Source organism: Serinus canaria, chromosome 1 (assembly GCF_022539315.1).
Source record: "Serinus canaria isolate serCan28SL12 chromosome 1, serCan2020, whole genome shotgun sequence".
Taxonomy (NCBI): Eukaryota; Metazoa; Chordata; class Aves; order Passeriformes; family Fringillidae; genus Serinus; species Serinus canaria.
In genome coordinates, this window is record NC_066313.1 from 65,999,998 (window position 1) to 66,022,532 (window position 22,535).

A 22,535-nucleotide genomic window follows, 5' to 3' on the forward strand; every position below is an offset into this window, starting at 1 on the left:
AACATTTCTGCTGTACTGCCTATCCCTCACTCTGTCAATTTTAAATAAATATGAACAGTGTCATGTCTCTTCCACACCATAATCTCAATTTCCTAAATTAATACTCATATTAATCTGATATCAAAGAGAAGGCTGAAAAATTAAAAAATAGAATTAATTTGTAAGGATGGTGCTACACTCTAATTTTCTAAAAATGGCAATGTGTCTGACACTCAATACAGGGACAATCACTTCCCTGGCCCTGCTGGCCACACTATTTTTGGCACAGGCCAGAGGCCATTGGGTTTCTTGGCCACCTGGGCACATGCTGGCTCATGTTCACTTGCTGTTGAGCAGTACCCCCAGGTCCTTTGCTGCTGGGCAGCTTTCCAGCCCTTCCCCCAGCCTGAAGCCCTGCATGGGGTTGCTGTGACCCAAGTGCAGGATCCAGCACTTGGCTTTGTTGAACCTCACACAACTGGCCTCAGCCCACTGATCCAGCCTGTCCTGATCCCGTGGCAGAGCTACAGTGAATAAGATCAATTGTACTTCACAGGTGTGTGAAGTATTCAGAATTATTTCAAAGTGCAGGTATATATGCTTCTCTAGGTAAACCTGTTTTAGCACTGGGGGTGGGACAAGATGATCTCCAGAAGTCTCTTCCAATGCTAACCTTTCTGTGATTCCAGATGTCTGAAGTTAGGCAAGATGGATCCCGTGGTTCCAGTCCCATCAAGATTGTCTGGTGTGGATGCCATCTACCAATATCTTAAATGTAAAAGGCAGTAACACACTTTTCATCAGGTTCAAGACAGAAATGCTAGAAAGGGATTTGAACATATCTAAGAAAAAAAAATCCAAAGAGAAAATCTTACAAATAGAAGTTTTTACTTGAAGTTATATTCTGCATTCATTATGCAGGTGCAGAGGACTTAGGACTCTTATAAAACGAACATTTTGAAATGCAAAAAGCTGTTTCTCTTAAAAGTGGGAGTGATTAAGAGTCTTCAGTAAAATAAAACTGATCAGAAATAATTTAAAATGCAGTCTTCTTTTGTGTTTTTGAACACTGTTGGTAATTGAAATGGAAATACAATTCTTCATATGAATGCTAGAACATTTATCCAGCTTTTCTGTTGAGAAATGGAGCAGTGCTTTTCATGTCTTAAGGACTTCCAAAAACTTTACCCAAAAACTTTCCTACTTTTCAAGAGTCTGTTGAAATAATTATAGGACACCTTCTTCTTCCCCTTCCCTTCCCGCATCCCCACTCTGTTTTAAGACTGTTTCTGAAAATGGAGGCTTACACATTTGTTAGACTTTCACTGTATAAAAATGTACAGTGGCTTTATTGACATGTACATTCCATTATGTTTACAGCTGCAAGATATGAGGCACACTCAGTATTGCACTTCATTAAAATTTCAGGCTCAAACATAACCCAGAAGTTTAAATGAAACTGCTGTTGTAATTTAATATTTCTTATACAGGACAAACATTGATACCTTTATATACAGGGTGATACTTGTTACATTTATGCCTTCCTAACACATTTTTTTTATAACAGTCTAGGAAATAAACCAGAATATTCCTCTTTCCCATCCCCACTTGTGATGAGTTACAATTGTACAAGATTACAAAAAGTCAGTATACAATAATCAATATTTTTTCTTTCTCCTGAAAGCCAGCATCATTCATAGTCCACAGACACACAGATCCTTTAATAACAATTGTTTATTTGTAAATGTCCAATGTTTCCTAGCCGATGACTGTAATGGCCACATGCAAACACCTCACAAATTTTGATGTCTCAGTTCAAAAAATGTCAATATCTCACAGCAAGAATTATGTACATGGTATTTGGCATCCTTCTTGCACTGTAAATTGTTCCTTTTACCTGGGTTATGGAATGGTCCCATCCTCATCCCAGCTGGACTTTGTTTTCAGGACACTTGAGGGATGAGGGCACCTGTTTTGCTCTGGTTAAAAAAAAATTGCTATTCTAAAAAGTGTGTGCATTTCTGCAAACCCCACAACCCAGAGCAAATTCTTCACCAGTGGGTGGATGGACAACATGAAGTGGACATTCTGTTCCTTCAAGTTGTTTACCTTTGGGACCTACAGTGAATGTAAGGATAAGGGAAAAAAAAATAGATTAATGCTTGCAGATGATGTAAACAAACATATATTACATTTCCTCAAAAAAAACCCCAAACTAAGTGAAGGTAATACATCTTGTTCAAATGTTGACTTGATATTTGAAGAGAAAAAAAAAGATCAAACTGCCATTTAATTGAAATCAATCAAATTCAAATTAAAAAAGGCAAGATGTTTATAGACAGTCACTTAAGGAAGTTTTATCTCATTAATACCGTGGAAGAAATTTGCACAAGCTAAGAGAAAAATTGAATAATGAACAAGAGTTGTTACATTCTGCAGTAAACAAAAATTCTAAGGCTATAGCAGGAATTGTAATTTACTTGTTTACTTATTTTATGTAAATATCTTAATGAAAAGATCACACTTTTAACCCCCCAATCATTTACTAATATAAAATCAATATACAGCACATGAACTTAGTAATTAAGGCACTGGGGTAACAGTTTGCAGATAACGGCTACCTAACTACACATACATCACTTAATAATGTGTCAATTTTATCAATATACCATTTTACACACCATTCTACATCTGGAGTCTGACCTGGTATAGGGAAATTGGAATGTCTTTCTCTATCAAAGTTCCTAATGTTTAAATGATCAGTGCAATGACATTGCCAGAAAACCAAAAAAAATCACCAAGAAAAGCTAGTATCAATTAGAACTTGTAATCTATTTCAAAATTCAGTGTGGAAAATTTGCTTTGTCAAAATCCTACCTGCAGGACAGTGTGGGAGCTCTTCTTTAGGGATGCTTGTCATTCTTTGGAAATCATCATGGCAAGCATTGCAAAAATGTGTTGTCCCGAAACAGAAAAAAACAGCAACTGAACAGCAGTAGCGGCATTTGTACTCTAAGAAATCTGTACCGTGTTTGGGACACATCTGAACAGAGGAAAGCAAGCACCAGTCAGTGAAGCAGCATCAACAACTCACTGAATCCCAACAACTCACTTCCACATTCTGTAGAATATATTAATGGTATACAATATTGTTCAATACATGTAAATGAAAATGGCTGTGAATTATTGTACAGCTCAGGTACTCAGAGTTTCAGAATGAAATAAAAACATGAACAGAAATTATTTACTCACCTGAGCCCTTGAAACATCAGAGCAGGCACCACAAATAAGTTCTCTTGGATCATAGTCATCTCCTTGTCCAGCCTCAGCATCACAACGAGCTTCACCACCAAAATATGCCTTAATTGCATATAGAGATGATTGGATGTTAAACCAGAGACAATTATTCTTTTAACTATTCTTTTCAGTTTAACCAATTCCATTTGTAAGGGGAATATGACAAATGACTGCCATTTCAGTGGCCTCCACTATTCTGAGCTCTGACTCTGTAGGTACGTGGTTTCGAGGCACTCAAAAAATGTCCCTCAGTCTCAAGATGAACAAGTCCAAAAACTGCAACACACCCTGCTCTATGCCAGTGACTGGATTCTCTATGAACCTTATGTCAGAATTACGTAGCAGCTTGAGGTGAATAGACACTGGAGGAAGTAGGTACTGCACCTTCTTTTAAGTGGCCATTTATTCAAGGTGCTTTTGGTTTCTGAGCTGCTCTGTATACACACTTGAGTTTTACTAGGTAAGATACTATGTACATCTCATTAGCCCAATACTTGATTTTTAAAATTATGATTCTATAAACAACATTTTTTCCTGTCTTTCTGCTCCATACATGTATTAAACAAAATTTCTTCTGTTTTAAGAAATTACTTGTGAAATGGTAACATCCATTTAATAAATACCACCGTACCTTTTTGCACTTGTAGCAAACATAATAAGCATATCTGTTCATAGCATAGCCAGCTGGGTCATTATAAAATCTAACACCTGGCGTTGTGATGGCCTCACTCTTGTGCAGCCCTTCATACTCCAATCTCATTAGCGCTTTTCTCCTTACATCTTCATAGAGTTCTTTGATTGGATCAAGCAAATCCTTTAACACTGTGTGATTGATTTTGTTCTGAAATAAAAACAAAGCTGATTAAAGTATCGTGCATCTTTATCCCAACAGCTATGATAATTTATGTTATAGTCAGGCACAAATAGCATGACAGATGTCATGAAAACATATGGGCCCAGGCAATGGACATTTCAAAAAACAGCTGATACAGAATGTACTCTATTTGCTGTAAAAATGGTATCCATGAATGCTTTCTCTATGGCCTGTTGTGACATGGGAACATCAACCCTTCCAAGAGACTAACAGCCAGGGAGGTGGTCAAGAGTATATGAAATATTCACCACAGCACAGGAATATTCTCATTGTGTATTTTCTGTAATTTTGGTCCTTTTTGGCTTACTGCTCAGCAAGTAAGCATAATGACTGACAGTCCTCTATGGCAGTTCTTTATCAATTATTGACCATGAGCTACTGCCATTAATTACCACAACACGACAGAAGAACCACAGCATGCAGAATGGCTCACTATTCCCTAATTTCAAATTCATAGGGTGGGGTAAGGTGCTCTTCTTTCAAGCAGCTATCATGTGCTTTTGCTTACAGCAATTTTTAAGAGTACAAGAAGAATTGTTAGCAACTTAGCTGAACTAAGTACATGTATTCCTTGGCTCTGCCCTCAGACTAAAAAGCAAAAAGCTGCTTTAAAAGTGGTTAGTAAAATGGAGAATTCCTGTTTCATGATAGTGTGCTTTAAGATTACTTCTTGCCCTCCCCACTATCACCAAATACTGGGAATTTGCAAACTGATGTTGGTAAGAATGAAACAACATTAAGACAATGTCTGACCTATTCTTTCTTTTTAAGAGGACACCTTAGGGAACAGTAGGAGAAAGTAAAAAGATGCATCAATGCTAGTCTTTCCATAGTAACATGTGGAATTAAGAAAACAAGTCATGTATAACTAATTTATACCGTACCAAGCAATACAGTATTAACAAAAAAAAAGAAAAAAAAGAAAAAATATGAAAAGCAAAGTATCAGGTAAGTTTCTTGACTTTGGCAGGCACATAGGTCATTTACCTTGCAAATTGGGCAGGACATAAACCCAAAAGTTATCCTTGGGCCAAGCCATCTGTTTTCTAGTACTCGTTGACAGCATTGCAAATGGAAAACATGGCTGCAGTCCAGCTTTAGAAAAGAGTAAGTGTAAGTAAATATTGAAGTTACATTAACCACGAAAGTAGAGACAGTTATTTGCTTTTAAGTGGAAACATATAGCAATTCCAGTATTAATTTATTTGAAATCCTAGAAAATCCCTATTTTCTTCTTAACAAGAAAGAACATAAAATAAGCATTAAAATCATAACCATACCAAGATCACCTATGGATGTATGAAATACATGTGAATTATATCAACTAATTACCTCGTTGTTTTACTCCTTTATAAAATACTATACATATTAAAAAAGTAGACATAGCAAACTGAATCGATCCAATCTGCTTTCTTGAAACAGAATGACAGACAAAAATAAAACTTTAAATACCTCAACTATTGTTATAGTGTCTGTTTTCAAATTTTGAAGAGCATAATTTGAAAGACTTTATATTTCCACTTCCTTCGTACTACACATTACAATCAAAATAGTAATCTCTTAAAAGGGGAAAAAACAAACAAACAAAAAACCTGGATAGCTGGTGCTGCTGAAAGTGCTTCAGTAAAGCAGATCATGCACATGTCATCAGCATCTTGTTTCAGAGTTGTAGCGTTTTTATCACAGCCATGCAGGCAGGGCAAACAGTGCTCTTCGTTTTTAACGCCTCCGCAGGGGTGACCGCAGGGGTGTGTCTTGCTGCAGGCAATCTTAGCGTACTCCTAAACAAATGTAAAGTAGAGAGTTAATCATCTCTTCCCCTTCATTGAGTGTTCTGAGAGTGTCGCTTTTTGAAGGGCTGCTGGTCCGTGCAATAAACTGAGATGGAAGAATCATGGTTTATATTGTCTGCTGCTGCCTCGGCTACTTGGGAAAAGCTGACTGCTGAGTATTTGAAAGAACAATGTTTCCTTTGTTTACCTACACTGCTCCCGAATGCAAACGGCTTAATGAAACCATAATTTAAAACTTTCAATAGAAAGAGAACTGTTCTTTGATCATCTCTCTGTGTGCTTCTTATATATTGAGTGCTTCCTGCATAAACATTCCTGACCCTATATTAACAGCCTTTAAGGTAACTGCAGATTTTGGAGAAGTTTCAAGTAATTCACTCTTAAGAATATATTATTAGCCAATCATTAATCAGCATAAAGTGATTTTACATGGAAATGGATTTTTAACCACCTCTAATTCCCATCCCTACTAAACAGAAAACTTATAAAAGTTACCCAGAAGCTAGCAACAAATTAAACTGAATTTAATAACTGTAGTGAACTGTTACTTAACAGTTTGTTAATGAACTGTATTATGTCTTCATAGGCTGAGAGAGAAAAAAAGATGACCTATTTGCTTCACTTCGACAGAAATAGGTAAGGCAAAGTAAGAAACTGGTTATGATTTGGCCCTCTGCCAATTGCACCCAGTGTAGGGCATAGAAACACTCAGGATACGTGGATACAGATAATAAACCTGGCCAAGTCTGAAATGTTCTACACTCATGTAATACACAGGCTCTTGAGCAAACTCTTTTCATCAAGCTTTCCAGTACACTTGACTTTATACTGACACTGTGTATTTTACTTTAAAATTGCAAGGCTGTTGTGAAAACTAGAAGTACTTTTGAAGATAATAATGAAACTACCCAGTATGTAAGTTGACTATTAGTGTTCATAGTCTGTAACTAAAATAAACATTTACAAACTCAGAAGTATTTGAATGGTAATATTCAATGTTAGAACCTTTTCATGTGACAGATCTGATTTTAAATGGATCACAGGGATAAACAAGGTTTATTCAAAATAAGAAGCCCATTTCATCCTATGCTCTCTTCTATTTATGTAATTAATGGTAATTGATACTTGCTAATACACACCTGGCAGTCTGTATCAGAACAAACACTTCCCACTGCTGATAATTCTGTTCCACTCCTACATCCACAGAACCGACATGCTTCAGAACTGCTGGTGGTCGGTTTGCCTAGAGTGCAAAAGAGAACAAGGCCAAAAATGTTCTAATGAAACACAAAGGAATGATACTCTATCAGACATCAAAGCAGTATTCACAGAAAACAACCAGAAAGCCAACAATTCTTATGCAGCTAAACTATTCTACTTTTATTAACAAATATTTAAAAGCATTTCCCTAAAGCAGGTGAGGATCACAACAACCAGGATAAAGGTAGGAAGTAGTAACAGTTGTGTTTTACCTGTCTGTTCTCTAAACTCCACCATAGCCTTCATAGTCTTAGAATCTGCTAATGCCATCAGCCAGAAAAGTTTGGTCCTACCACAGCCCTCATGGAGATCAACTTTTATAGCTTCTTCTTCTTCTTTGAACACCTGTCAAGTTAACCAAACAGATATTAAATAGCATGTTTAATTAGAGCATGGCCCTGTCTCTGTTATTTTTGTTGCTCTCTCTTTGGATTAAACCAGGCATTTTACAGATTCTGTGAGATTGTCTACTGCAAGCTGTTTTTCTTTTATACATTCCATAAACTTGTACAGATTGCAGATATGCAGGATAAAGGTTTCATGTTTTTAGAAGTAAAAATGAATAAAATTAGCTCTTGATCTAACATGGAAGAAAAACAACAGTACAGCAATGCTAAGAATAGAGGCACACATTGTTTTTCTGATTTAATAAACACAGAGTTTGGACTTCATAATTCCTACCCAACACATCCAGTAGGCCACAGAATATTAAAAGCACAAGATAAAATCTGAAATACCTTCATATAGCCATGCTAGTAGTTTATCAAAGCAAAATTGAGAATTAGGGTCTTGATAACAAGTACTATAGAGTAACAATTATAAAAATGTGTGATATTAATATTTTTGACTTTCATATAAATACACAGTGGATACTTTTGGCTACAATGAGGAAAATATAAAGTTTTTGCAAATTAAAAAAAAAACAAAACTGCAAGAGATCCTTAGGGAATTTCATGCAGTCTCTTCTTTTGCTCCTTTCCCAAGCTTTGAAGGCAGTTCTGTTTGCATTTGTTTCACCTGTAATGCAAGGAAAGTTAGAATTTTCCCAGGTATGGATGCAAACAACTCACTCTAATTTTTATTAGAATCAGGAAAAAAGCCCCTAACTGCTTCACAAAGTATTCACATAAGCACATCTCAGTAACTTACAGGCTGTCCTTTCTGGAGGGGACAGAAAATACATTGAAGAGGTATGTATGACTGAAGCTGGACAAAGAACAGGAAGCAAACAGAAAACAGGACAGAGGGAACAAGACAGAATTGAAACTGAATTTGAGAGGCTTAGCATATAAAGGTAAAAGTGGTGAATAAATAGCAGAAGTTTGAACATGCTTTTAGAAGTGAATAGGAAAATCTGGTAAATAGCTATTTTGGACAGATAAAAGGAAAAATATGAGGTTTTCTATGAGACAAGAACTTACTTTTTATCAACTGTAATCTGAACAGGCTATATAGGAGAAACCAGAAAAATGAATGAGACTAGACTGTGCTATGCCATGACAGAAGAGTAGACATAAAATGATCTTCTGAGGATGATGAAACAGGAAAATTTCAAAGGGGATTGCAAAGACTCTGGCTAAGAAATAGAAGATTACAGACACCCATGGCAGTGGCAGGCTGAGACTACACTGCAAATGCTGTGGCACCAGAGAGGAGTGTTTCACTGGAGAATGAAACTCAGTACCAAAGTTTACATCACGTGTGCTCTAGAGCAGTTTATCCCTTGCACTGAACAACCATTTCAGCGTCTCTGCATCTATCTTTTGATTTGCTTTTAGTTTCACCTAAAAGCAAACAAAACCAATTCAGTTCATGCACTCCAAGGCTGCTCAGTAACAGAAAACATTTAAGGAGTACAATCTCTAAACATTGTACTTTAAGGAGTACAATCTCTAAAAGCCCAATCCTGAACATAACTAAAAATTAATATAGATGCATTGTAGGAGAGGGAGAAGAGGACTGAGTTCCACTGTAGTAACTTTATTAATGACATTTATTATTTTAATCCTTGTACAGATATAAATAGTCAGAGGGAAAGGGGAAAATAAAGGATCACAACAAACTGCAAATGAGGAACAGAGGCAGGAAAGAGGAAATGTTCAAGAATTCTAGAAGTAAAGGCATCTTCAACATCAATTTCGAAGACAAAAAGAAAAAAATCCAACGAAAAGAATAAAAGAATACCACAGAAGAATAATAATTATCAGAGTACACAGCAAGCCATAAAATTCATATCTAGTCAAAGTTTCAATCCTAAAAACAAACCCAAAAGAAGTCAGGAAATTTTCAAGCTGATGGATAGGGCAACATATTTCTGTTTTAAAACATATTTGTGTTTTAGAACACAGTAAAAGGTGGAGGAATACTGAAAAATAAGGGAAAACTCATAGGGGAAACAGTAGGAATTATTTGCTGTCAAATCATCTTCCTGGATATTAAAAAGGAGTACACATACATTAGAAATGAAGAGGTTGATAAGCATTGACTCCTATGACAGATGTAGTAAAGAAGATAAAATTTAACAGGAATAAAGAACCAACATATACCTAAGAAAGTCTATGCAGCTTCTAAATTCTCCTAAAAAAGCATTCCTAAGCAAGAGAGAAAAACAAGAGAGAAAAAACTGATGTAGCATAAGAACTAGAATTAGGAACTGCTGCAAGATTTTCTAATCTTTGTGGAAGATAAAGAATGTAACCAAAAACAACTGAAGAGAATTAACTGGAAACACATCTATTCCATCTCCAAAATAAAATTTAACACCCTTTTCAGGTTCAGTATTTGCTACTACCTTTTGGTTATATTTTATTTATATAAATATGCACACCATGATGCAGTGCACACAACAGGGGGCCATGTACACTCTACCTGTCTCTGGTGAGTTTTTGTTCGCCGATGGAGATGGAGGAATCGGTCACAGTCTGTGCACAAATTCCCACAGACATTACATAAAATGATTGCAGCAGTTTCTCCATCATCATGGTTATCACACATTGGCTGAGAGAAAAAAAAAAAGAAATAATTCCTCTTTATTAAGTCCTTCCTTTCAGCATCTGTTTTTATTCTCCCCTCAGTCACACACCCAACACCACCCCTCCAATTTATAAAAGTGGATAAAGAGCTTGTTTGGACTATTAATGCTATCTTTAAAATAATCAGTATTTAAACAATTATGCCTTGACACAAATCCCCTCCATTTTTGACATCAGTTCTTCTGACACTCTTCATCTCCTATTTTGTGTGATATACCAAAAATGTGTTTTTCAATAATACCATTGAGACATCAATTTCAACTAGTCTGAGAAGAAGTTTATGTGTTAACAAGGGGCTATGGGCATGTTATAAGTTCAGAGAGATGAGTCCTCAGGTCAGTCAACAGGCATGATATTTACCCTTCATTACTTTGATATGGTATGTTTACTCTTTTCAAACATCGAAACAAAGCTGCAGGTCATCCATACCTCAAAGACAGTATGGTTGAAGTAACAAACTTCAAAGTCCATCCTAAATTTAGGTTACTCTACTGAAAGATTTTTTTTTTTTTAATTCAGCAGGGTTCTGTTTTGCAAGTCAAAATATCCCAGCAAATACACTTCAACAACTGATTTTGACTATCACATCTCTGAGAACAAGTTTCTATTGTAATACTTGGTCCATTGTAACACATGGTTTCCATGATACTCTCATGCAACTCAGAACAGAGTTCTCCCAAAGCAATTCTGGTAAGGAGACACACAGTATGCCTCAACATTTGAATATCCTGATGTGGAACAGGACTGGGGGATTTCAGGCTCTTCTGACATCTCCAAGACCTTTAACTTTCTTAATCACCTCAGAAATCTTTGTGTTTGCTTCTGTCTCAGCAGTTTTATTCCTTGCTGCCGCTGCAGCTCTATGCCTCCAGTATTCTGTTTCTACCTACACTAAAGTGCTTTGGATGCTTCTTTGCTCTAATTATGCTTGGTTGCTACAGCACACCCTTCCCTTGCTTCCCACGGGGATCCATCTAACCAAGATTTAGAGAGACCAGCTTCATTACTGTGCTCTTTCTGAAATGGTATTAAAAAATCACAAGCTTTTCGTCATACGGAAAAGTACAGGCATTTTGTCAACTGAAAAGTATGGAGACAACCATATTCCATATCAAATTTATAAATTTGAGTCAATGGTAGTTTTACTAAATTCAGTTGGAAGGAGTTTCTCCCTGGGGTAATCATTCTCTAGTGAGATGGGGAAGAGGAAGCTAAATAACAGAGAAGTAGTTACTGAGTAACACAAAAGAATCGATTTTATTTTGTGACAAGGATTAAGACAAAGAAAAAGGTCTGATAGAGGGTGCTGTACAAACGGAATTAATCTACTAAAAAACTCATGCCACAGGTGTTAGGAAGGCCTTGTTTCATCCTGAAACATACTGGCAGAATTGCAACATTACTGTTTTAAGTTGGAATTTCTGTTTTCTGGGCAATACTTATCTAGAACTTATCTAGAAATACTTCAAACATAAATACAATCCCCACTGGGATGGAAGAAAAGGAAGAACAGCCAATTTTACCATTCTCTATCATTATTCTAAATTCTTTGCTGAGTGAATATATCAAACACAAAACTGTATGATTTTTAGTCTCACCATCTGTTTCTGTTGCCCGTCCTTTCCCATCCATCTTCCTGAGGATAGTCTATCCACATGATCCTGATCAAGTACACAGAGGGATGCTAAGGCCAGCCACAGCTATTGAAAATCAAGGTAGAATTAAATGTCTTAGACATATTAAAATCAAACACTGAAGAGATAAACTGTCAGACAAGAATGTCGCCGTTACCCGCAAACTCTATTAGCTGAAGCCGACTTACACAATGCAAGTTTATTTTTCCAAATAAGTCAGGAACACAGTAAAACTTATTTAACTTTTAGGAACTACCTTGTTTATTTCAGGTATGTCACTTTATGATTATAAATACAGTACTCAGCACACAAGAAAGAAAAAAGTAAAAAAAGATCAACCAAAGCACATTATGAAGAAATATGATAAATACAGACTTGCACATTGACCCAAACATTTTTGGGTCAATGTGCAAGTCTTTGGGGAATCAATTGCAGGCTTTGGTGAAGAAGAAATTCAAGGACACAGACAAATAAAAATAAAATCAATCCCTAAAACAACCACCCAAAAACTTGAGCACAGTGAGACTGACTTCCATGTTCTCTCCTCACTGCATTGGGCAATTGGCATTACCTAGAAAAGGGTTCTGAGCTCATTAGTCAAAGGAAGCTTTTCTCTCTTCTTCTCCACTGACAACAGGGAAATCCTAAACAGATGAGCTACATGAGGATAATCTGTCACTGCAAACACAACTGAAAGGCACTTGACAGCTACTTTTTGAAGTAATCTTTAATCAAACGTTTGATTTGAATAAAATTGTTTTTGTTGAGAAACTTTATTGGACTCTCCCCAAAAACCACATCTCCATGACAGAACTACACTCAGTCACAGAGTAGCTGGGCTGACATTCAGGGCTCCTCTAAGACCTGATTAAACAAATATGACAATAGCAGAAGTCAATGGTAGTCCAAGACTGTGACTTCCAGAAAGCAGAGACTATATGAGTAACAAAAATGATGAAAAGAACAACTGGTACAACCTTTTTAAATGAAAACAACGTGAGTGTCAAATGTTTGAAACCACTACAAACTTTTTTTTTACTTTTACATGTAATTATTAAGGTTGAGAAGCTAAAATCCGTGCTCCCTAGGACAGCAGGAACGTCATAATTTACAAATATGCTTTTCATAGTATTTCAAGTAATCTGTTACGGGTAAAGTAGTCCTTAGTTTCCATAAAAGATTCACAGACAAAGTAAAGACCAAGAAAAGAAAACCACCAGGTTATACCATGTCAGTAATAAAGGGCTCAGCAAATATTTTTTGAGAGAAACACAACTGAAGCTTAGCTTAATTGTCCTAGAGAACATCTGTTAGATTGTTTTCATAATAGCCTTAAGATGTGGCAGCTGATTACCTAGAAGTCAAACAACTTATTATAATTGCTTGGAGAGCTGAAAGAACACAGCTGATAGATATTGTGCAATCTTCCACACAGATGATCTCACATTTCATGTAAGGCAAGTGTGGCAAACGTCAGGCAGAATTATTTAAAGAGTAAACCCCCAAATATATACAGGCATCACACTTATTCTTCATTATTTCTGAGATTCCCTAGATGCACATTTAATTCTAATTCAGTTTTGGCTTGTGTATTTCTGACATATAAGAAGGTTCTTGAATGGGCTCCTACTGCACATTTACCATGAACTAATGCTACGTTTCATGAAGTTCTTACTCTGGTTGTTGCAATGCACCTCACAGGTGATCTATACTCTTCTTCCATTTTGGTCAGAGCTATGATAGTTTCAGCAATTGCATTCTTTGTCACACGTGACCAAGCTTCTGACAGATGACCCTGTTAAAGATGAAACTCAATTTATTACAGCTTTTATTAATATGAAGACCAAGTAAAATTGTAATTAGAACTGCTACAAAACGTTAGGTTAGTATCTCAAGTTAAAACAGAAAAAGAGGAAATCCTGGATGACTGATAAATTAAGTGTTTTCACAGAATTATTTATGTTGGAAGGGATCTTCAAGATCATCTAGCTCCAACCCCTTGTCATGAATAGGGACACCTTCTACAAGACCAGGTTCCTCAAAGCCCCATCCAACCTGGCCTTGATTTGCAAATCAGACAGATCTGGTAAAAATTAGCCCTCAAATACTGAGGTGACTGAGGTTGTCTCTGAGAAACTACTGGAATAATTAACTTGGAATAGGTAGAGGGCATATGATTTGAAGAATGTCCTTTCCCTAAAGTGTCCCCCACCCCTTCTGGGGAAATAAAGATGCAGAGCTGGAGCACAGATAAGTGCCTGTGACCAGCACACAGATCACAGTGGGTTCCTAGAAAAATTAGCTTCACATGCCTAGCTCAGCCTCCTGAATAGACTCTACAGTTCCTGTATTAGAAAGAAATAAAGAGGAGTACACAGCAAACATCAGAACCACAGCATACTCTCCAGTGTTTAACATTCTGAGCCTGTGGCACAGACTCATACTCTCAAGTTTCTGATTCAAAGGCTGTTGCATCTTTCAATTCTTATTGTAAACTCTAAAGTCCTAAACATCATGCTGAAGGTGACACATAATTGAGATTCACTGGACTCTAAAAAGGAAGCTACAGTGACTAACTCAGATACAGGTACCTTCACGTTGCAAATGGTGAAAATGTTATGTGAAAGGAATCGTATTTGTAACTCTTATGAAGAGGATAGTTACACTGATGCCACCTTGCTGATAATATACAGCTCTAAAAAGCTTCAAGAAAAAGTTTTCCAACACAGACTTTAACTCTTATCAATTATGAGATTCTAAAATCTGGTAGTCAGAATCAATAGAGAGAACTCTCATCCAGCTTCAGCAACTTTGAGAAGGAACCTCCTTAATCTAAGCACAGTGAAGGTTTAGAAAATAGCATTTCCATTCTGAAGATACTGAAAAACCTTTCAAAGGGTATTTACAGAGGAAAATCTGGGTCATTTAGAACATCTCACTGAAATAGGTGCAGAATTAAAGAAAATAAAAACAACCTCCTAACTAAATTCCTTTCCCAGAAACATATACAGAACCTTTTTTTCTTTTGCCAGTATTATTTCTGGGAAATAGCTGATTCACTTTTCTTCAATTTTTCTGCCAAAAAATTGTCTGAAGCAGAACTATGGAAAATTTAAACCCAGATACATAAAGTAATAAGTAACGACAAGTGTAGATTTCAGTGACTGAAAAAAGTCAATCTCAACCAGAAAATCCATACAGTAAGTCTAGATACAGTTACATGAAAACAATGCTGTTATTTTACTTCACAGATAAGTTTTACTTTTGAGTTGGAGTTCTGAGTGCTCAAGATTTAAAAATTAGACTTTAAAGTTAATAATATTAGAAAATGACCTGCAATTATTGTTTATCTCCTAAATTTCTAGTATAAGCAACTTTTTAAAAAGCTTATTTCAAAACTGGATTTCTGTTTAGCAGAATCAGAACTCAGTTGCTACTGCTTTTAACCCTAGACTCTATCCAGAAAACTGTATGTGTCTTTTTTCTTGAGACCAATTAACATTTAACAGCTCAATCTGATACTAACTGTAACAGAATTTATTAAAAAAAAAGTAATTTTCATTATCAGAATATTGAATATCATCCACATTTAAAGGATAGAAACTTACTGCTGCCATGTCTTTAATGAGTTTAATGATGATCTCTGAAATCTGGGTAGGTGTTGACCCCTTCATCCACCAATGACTTTCACCTCGCCGAATATAGCTGCAAAGGATAAATGGTAATAGATGAAATAAACTCCAATAGTTAGTATTTGTCAAAATCCAGCACAAAGAAATAGTGTACATACTCAGCATACAGTAGGTTGTAGTAGTTTGTTGCATATTTTTAAACAAACCTGGAATTGAAGATCATTGGAAGTGTGACTGTAGTAACTCCTTTGCCTGCAGTAGTGCCAGCTGTCCCTGTGATAGTAGTTCCTTTGGCTTTTAGCTGTACAGTGAGAGCTTTGGCAATGCATCCCAAAAACATGTCCAAGATACCTAGTTTGTTCCAATCTCCTTTTTCTGTTGAGTGAATTATATCACTTATATCTGCTGGTGGAAGAGACTTCACCCCTATAATACTTGCCAGGCGACTGGGGGTTACCTCGGGCAAAACACGCCTCAGTAATGATGTTACCTGGAGGAAAAAAACCAGAACACCACAGTTCTTACCAAGACAGCTGGAGTTTTCAAGAAAAAAAAAATCACATAAAGTCCTTTTTCACAATTCATTTCAGTTAGAAAGACTCAATCTAATTGCTGTACTTAATTACTCCTGTAAGAAATTCTATAGTATTTCTACATAACGATGAAGTGTTTATTAACGTAAGCAGCAAGACAAGGCAAAGACTCTAAACCTATCTCACTCAAACAATACTTAGTCTCCACATACTAACAAAATTATGTTTGGTACTGGACTTAGGATAAGAGTGATACAATGTTTGTACAACGTGGATTTGCTTGTATGGTACCCACTTCACATGCATTACTGAGATGTCAGAAACTGCGGTAGAACTGTTAGAGACACTTTAGACTTCTGTAAACAAAGTACTTGCCTGAGGTACTGAGAATTATAATACTCTTTTCCAACTCCTTTGTCTTTTTTTTTTTGCTCTGTCAATAGCTCTGGACACAGCAAGAATTGTCTTGAAATGATATAACCTTACCAACTGGTGAAACTGGGGTTAAAATTGCACATACCATGCAAAGTTTGGTCCAAATCAGCATGAAAGCTGATGAAAGCTTAAGGACTTAACATTTCATATGTAATTTTGCAAGCCCTCAATGTTCTCTTGAAAAGCTATGGCATATCTGCAATGTATCACAACTACTAAGTATCTGCTTCCAGGCAAATTGAGATGTGAGATTTTAACAGCTCAAAAATGGTAAAAGGAAGGAGTATGAAACAAAAACTTCTGCAACAGAAACTTAAAATCCACCTGAAGAAGGCATAGCACCTAGCAACAAAATAGTTCATTAACTGTACTAATGCAAATATTTTATATGTTTATATATTATTAGCATTATTAAACATATATATATATGTGTGTGTGTGTTTATATAGTATGTGCATATAACTATATATACCCTCAGATAACACTCAAATTCAGAAAGAAGCAGATATTAAAACTCACCTTGAAGATACCAAGAGTAGAAAGGAGCTGTCTAGTTCCACACTATTACACTTAGAGCCTGAGTGTAAGACATACTGTTACACTTAGAGCCTGAGTGTAAGACGTAAACACTAAGGACTCATGCCAGATCCATAACAGACTCTGGCAATTAAATCTTGCCTACACAGGCTACATGGGCATTATATATACACACAAGGAAATACTGAAAAAACACTGTGCTGTTCATCTGACAGACATTTCTACCATTAGAAAAAACAAACACCCTAAAACCTGGCCCTTCAATTCCCCAAAGAAATTCTGCATTTTTTCCAAGCACATGATTTCAGTATTGCGAAGTCACTCTTCCAGCAATACCGAGACACTGGAGGAGCGGTCAGCACTGACCTGCCTCTGCACCCTGGGAGAAGCCGTGTGTAGCAGGGAGAAGAGGTCCTGCAGCAGAGTGAGCTGCTGGGCCAGGTACTGGCGGCCCACGTTGGAGCCGCTGAGCGCCAGGACCATGGAGAGCAGCTCGAAGCAGTAGGCGTCCGAGGAGGCGTCCTCGTCGCTGGGCTGCGAGTTGGCGTTCTCCTTGCTGGAGATGGCGTGCTCCCACTCCTCGCGCACGCGCGTCGCCTCCATCCGAATGGCCTGCACGATGTGCGCGCACACCTGCCGGACAGAAGCCAAACGCACAGCAGCTCTTTAAAAATTTAGCAAGTGCAGAATGTTGTGGTTTAGGTAGCTTCACATGTATGGCTAAAATAGGAAACCTGTGAAATTTGGCCTGTACTTAAATTACTTTTTAGCATAAATTCAAATGAAGAATAAAATGCTGAATGTGCTCATCTATGTTCTGGAAAATTTAATTGAAATTATTTTTATTTCAGATCCTGCCTTTTAATTTACTTTTTACATAGAATTCAGGCCAAAAAAAAATCACTCCACATAAACCCCTGAAAAAATACATTTATTTAGCACACAAAAATAAAAAGCACTTATTAAAATAGTCTCTTGTTCAGTTTAATAATCAGAAAGCTTAAAAAAATTTTAGAAACAATAGCATGGTAAAAAGCGTAGGAGACTACAATGTTTGCTAAGATGAGTGACAGAAGAGTAGATTCTGCTTAACTTACTAACTAAAAAATTTCAAAATTAATCAACAGCTCTATTATTGTGAAAATCTTCATAGCAATATTCACTGAAATTGAGTTTATTTAATAAAAGACACCAATCCTCAAATAATTTCAAAAGGAACAAACCTGTTTCTGCAAATTTGTCAGTTTGCTCCGGCTGAATATGATCCCTACCATGTGCTCCTTCAGGTCTGCATCTGATGTTGCCTTCATAAAAAGCATGTTTAATATTAGATCAAAAGTTTCAAGAACACTTCCCAGTTACTGCAGCAATTAACATGGAATGTATCAATAAACTGTGTTTTACAAGTTAGTAGCTTTTTTACAGGAAGATATATAACCAAGATCAATTAAACTATGCTTAATAAATACCTCATCAATGCATTAAGTTTCTCTTTTTGAGAGGAATTTAAGAATCAAATGAAGTAACAGGCAAAACAGGTGGAGTAAAGTTTCTTCATACTTTTTCTCTACATATTAAGAGAGCCTCTCCTGAAGCAAAAGATAATAGCCAGGACTTTCAGGCTGACCATTGCTACAGCTGTTAAGTACTTCTGTAATTGTAGGCATCATTTGCATCACCATTACTATGGTGTTTCCATTAAATGCATATGCCTCAGTTATAATTCACTTTAAAAAAACACACTATGGTTTTGTATTAAAAATACACTATGATATTTTAAAAATTAGCAATTGCAACATTTTACTTCTGTTTTGATCTAAAAATTATGCAGCATAAGAAACAAAACAAATACTGAAAATCATCCTGGATAATTTTTTTCAGCAAAGTATTATTGATAGAATACAAATAAATACATTGTGTACTTTTTCTTCTCCTTCTGGGGATGACAATAGTGCTTTTTCTTCTTGTTCTGGGGTTGGCTCAGCATCTCCAGAGATAAGTTTCCCAAATACCTGGAAGAAATACAATGATGATCTCAAAGATGTATCTCAATGTATCTCAAAGATAAACGAGTGCAGATGTAACATTTTCCAATAAACTATAACGCAATTCACAGTAACTTTCACTGTATGACATCATTAAAATCCCACCTGGGATGTTATAAGTCGGAATACTCTCAGTGTCTCAGATTCACAGTTTCTTTGTTGAGCCACACTTGCAGAAATCTGGCCTGCTATTTTAATGCTTTCACCATCCTTCCATCCAAGAATTTTTACTTGTCGAACTCTTAGTGTGTTCTCTGGACCCTTCAATTCAATTTTGATGATGTGATTATCACCCCCAGGAAGCTCACTTGTTACCCAGCCAATATGTCTTGAATCCAAGTCTACCTATTAAAGAGGAATATAAAGTTGGAAACTGACATTACATCAAACAAAATGTCATCTATCATCATATATATCACTGTAACAAATACTTGTAATGAAATACTTGTAATGCTTGTAATGAAAATCTCAACCTGAGATGTAAGACTTACGTTTAATGATAAAAATATTCAGCCTCCTGAGTTCAGATTTAAAAGTGATATATAGCCATTTCAGTTTTATCTGTAAAGCTGATTAGAAATAGTGGCCTACCCATCTCTTCTATCCTCAAAGCAACAGTTCATATATTAAAAAAACAACGCTTAAAACTAGTATTTGGTCACCAGTCTTAGGAAAAAAACCAAACAGCCTCTATAATTTAAATGAAAATACAACACACAATTATAATTTCATCTCTATTCACACCACCCCCTGCCAAAGAAATTGTTACTCTGTGGAAGTCAGTATTTGCTTCTCTTACACCAAGACTTAACTGCAGGAATTAACTGTGAAAAAGGGAGATGAACTGTATCACATTAAGTGCATTTCCAAATAAGTACTGTTAAAAAAAAAGAATATAAATAATGCTATATGAAATCATATATTTCATATGAAACTGCAGGATACTACTGGAAACCAAGCACTGATAGGGTGCAGTGCCCCACATCACCATTCAGAGAAACCCAAGCCCTGAGGCAAGTGAGCCCTCTCTCCTATCCAAGGACTCATTTATAATCAAGCTAATATTTGTTTTTGCCCATTTCTACATTAATTGTCAGAGTCTGCATTGCACTGTGCTGCAGCAGACAAGGAAAAGTATTTTTTTAATACCATGAGACAGGATACAGTATGTGGGTGTGCTGGAAGGTAAAAAGCTGTTGGAAAAGTGTCAGAGCAAAGAGGAAGCAAAACTGAATCAGTCCCTGCCCCTGTGTTCTGGGAGTTTTTTTGGGAAACCTTCTCCAGTTGAAAGGATAAGTTACCATATTTTAGTAATTAAAACTAAATTAATCTAAGGAACATTTTACATAACTCCGCTTTATTTCAGCAGAAGAGCAAAAGCTTTATCAATAGTCAGTATACATAACTGAATTCTGTCATTAATAATATACTATTTTCCAAGGCTTCTTATGATGTCTGATATTTGCTAAGTAATTTATCTACCATAAGAAATGGAAACTTTTTGTTCAGAAAAATCTCTGGTATGTGCACAAAAAATGACAGCTATTTTTGTATGTCAACTGTTAAAATGTTTACCTGCTTTATTCTGCAGAGATCTTCTACTGCCTTGCCAGTTAGGAAGGTCATGGAGGTCACTTTGTTCTGCAACAAACAAGCAAAATAAGAATGAAACACTTCAACCGAGACACTTCTGACTACTACTTCTGTATGAAGAGAGCAAATATGTAAAAGAGAAAAATTGCTTCATTACAAAAAACCCCCCAGGATCAAAAGCAAGGACAAAGAATTCCAAAACACAGCTCTCTAACACAGTCTGCTCTTTGTATTAAACGCTGTAGTTGAAAATACAGATATATATGTAACATTACTGTACAGATCAAGAAAAAAGAATATAGAAAGTCTAGAAAATTTGGATTTTATGACAGCTCCTTATTTCAATGCTTCTGCAGAAACCATGAGCAAGAAAAGTAACTTAAAAGAATTAAATGATTGAAAATGTGTCTGAAATAGAACATGCCACCAAGAATTAAGTTTCGCAGTTTCAGTTTTATGCAACTGCAAATTCAGACAGACTGGTCTGATCATAACAGTTCGTGCTTTCTAAATCACAGGACCTAGAAACTTCACTTTGAAATGTGAACTTCTGCATTAGAATTATCAACTGACAAAGAAAACAGCGCTTCTTCATTGATAAACACATACAGCTTGGACTATGCACCTTCAATGAGAGACAGTTTTATTTTCCTCTTACCCCAAGATCTCTGGAATTGTCTACATGAACACAAACATAACGTGCATTGATTCCTTTTACACAGTTGATTGTGATGTTTTTAGTTTTGTTTTTGTCCTCATCTCCTGACTCCCAGAATGTTTCTGTAGACCCATCTGTTAAACTACCAATCATGGCAGGTCGGCTTGATGTCTTAATGTCAACAATGCTGGTTAGGTCTTTCAGACAAACTACTATACACAGTTCCTGTGAAAACAAATGGGAATTTTTAAAATACTTGAAAGTAAGCCCAAATACATGGGCATGGTTTACAATTTTTAAAACCACACAGACATTGCTGTTTTGATGAAATGTGCTCTCCAAGAAATTTGTCCTTTATTCATTCAAATTATTCAGTCCTTTAAGCCACAGGAAACATTAGCAGCTAAGAGCTGAATATATTAGTAAATGCCCAAATATATTACTAAATGGAAGAAAATACTTTAAAAATATTAAACAGAAGTATTACTTCATGCTCCTCAGAATAACAGAAGGAAAAAGATGTAAGCAAAGAAGAACTGGAAGTACACAATATTTAAAAAGTTAACCAACTCCATGACATTCCCCAAAAATTTCACTTGCAAACAAGCACTCCTTCAAAATTTAGGTTTGAGTGATATACAGGCTAAGGGTCAATACTTGAACCTCTAAAGCTAAATATGAAAGCAGGGACAAGATTCTAAACTGACATATATTCAAGAAAATATGACATTGCAATTAAGAATCTTTTATTTTAAAGAGAATTATCATTCAAAGTACAGACTATTCACAAATGATCTCTGCTTCTGAGCCAGAGCTGTAATACTTGCCTGATTCATGACTTCAAAACCAGACTGAACGCTGATACTAAAACTCTCTTCACTATCTCCATCATCAGATTTAGACAAAATATTGTTGATATGATGAAAAACATTGCTCTGGTGCAGGAACTGGTGATCAGATTGTTTGAATTTAAGACTCCAGCACCTGAAAACACATTTAGTTGACTCTGAAATTTTGAATGTTGGCAAAAGACATCACTTACCCATGAAACTATTAACAACATTGTTGCTTCTCAAAGTATTTTCTATAAACATTTAACTTTGAATTTTGCAGGATCTCAAGTGTTTCTAGTGCACCATTTTCAGGAAAGTGGGAATAGACTTTTCTTAGAATTGCAACAGTAAATGCAACCATTATTATTCAGTTGAGACAAACACAGAAAAAAATCTCAAA

At 36.1% G+C, this 22,535-nt stretch overlaps 1 protein-coding gene across 19 annotated transcripts in view; it reads right to left on the reverse strand.

The window, feature by feature from the left end:
- Positions 1-1,305: 1,305 nt before the first annotated feature.
- Positions 1,306-22,535, reverse strand: part of MYCBP2 (MYC binding protein 2) — a 168,285-nt gene continuing 147,055 nt past the window's right edge. For 17 of the 19 annotated variants that reach the window (XM_050972392.1, XM_050972403.1, XM_050972436.1 and 14 more), the window contains 20 exons: positions 22,130-22,286; positions 21,303-21,527; positions 20,627-20,692; positions 19,157-19,396; positions 18,920-19,018; positions 18,230-18,310; positions 17,373-17,639; positions 15,708-15,991; positions 15,478-15,574; positions 13,545-13,664; positions 11,834-11,935; positions 10,072-10,200; positions 7,416-7,548; positions 7,083-7,186; positions 5,743-5,931; positions 5,138-5,245; positions 3,908-4,117; positions 3,232-3,339; positions 2,857-3,022; positions 1,306-2,097 (listed from right to left, as the gene is read on the reverse strand). In XM_050972392.1, coding sequence (XP_050828349.1) covers positions 1,982-2,097; positions 2,857-3,022; positions 3,232-3,339; positions 3,908-4,117; positions 5,138-5,245; positions 5,743-5,931; positions 7,083-7,186; positions 7,416-7,548; positions 10,072-10,200; positions 11,834-11,935; positions 13,545-13,664; positions 15,478-15,574; positions 15,708-15,991; positions 17,373-17,639; positions 18,230-18,310; positions 18,920-19,018; positions 19,157-19,396; positions 20,627-20,692; positions 21,303-21,527; positions 22,130-22,286 — 3,001 coding nt within the window. In that variant the 3' untranslated portion in view covers positions 1,306-1,981. The remainder of the gene's footprint in view (positions 2,098-2,856; positions 3,023-3,231; positions 3,340-3,907; positions 4,118-5,137; positions 5,246-5,742; positions 5,932-7,082; positions 7,187-7,415; positions 7,549-10,071; positions 10,201-11,833; positions 11,936-13,544; positions 13,665-15,477; positions 15,575-15,707; positions 15,992-17,372; positions 17,640-18,229; positions 18,311-18,919; positions 19,019-19,156; positions 19,397-20,626; positions 20,693-21,302; positions 21,528-22,129; positions 22,287-22,535) is intronic. The other 2 variants (XM_050972438.1, XM_050972373.1) reach the window with 1 other exon arrangement.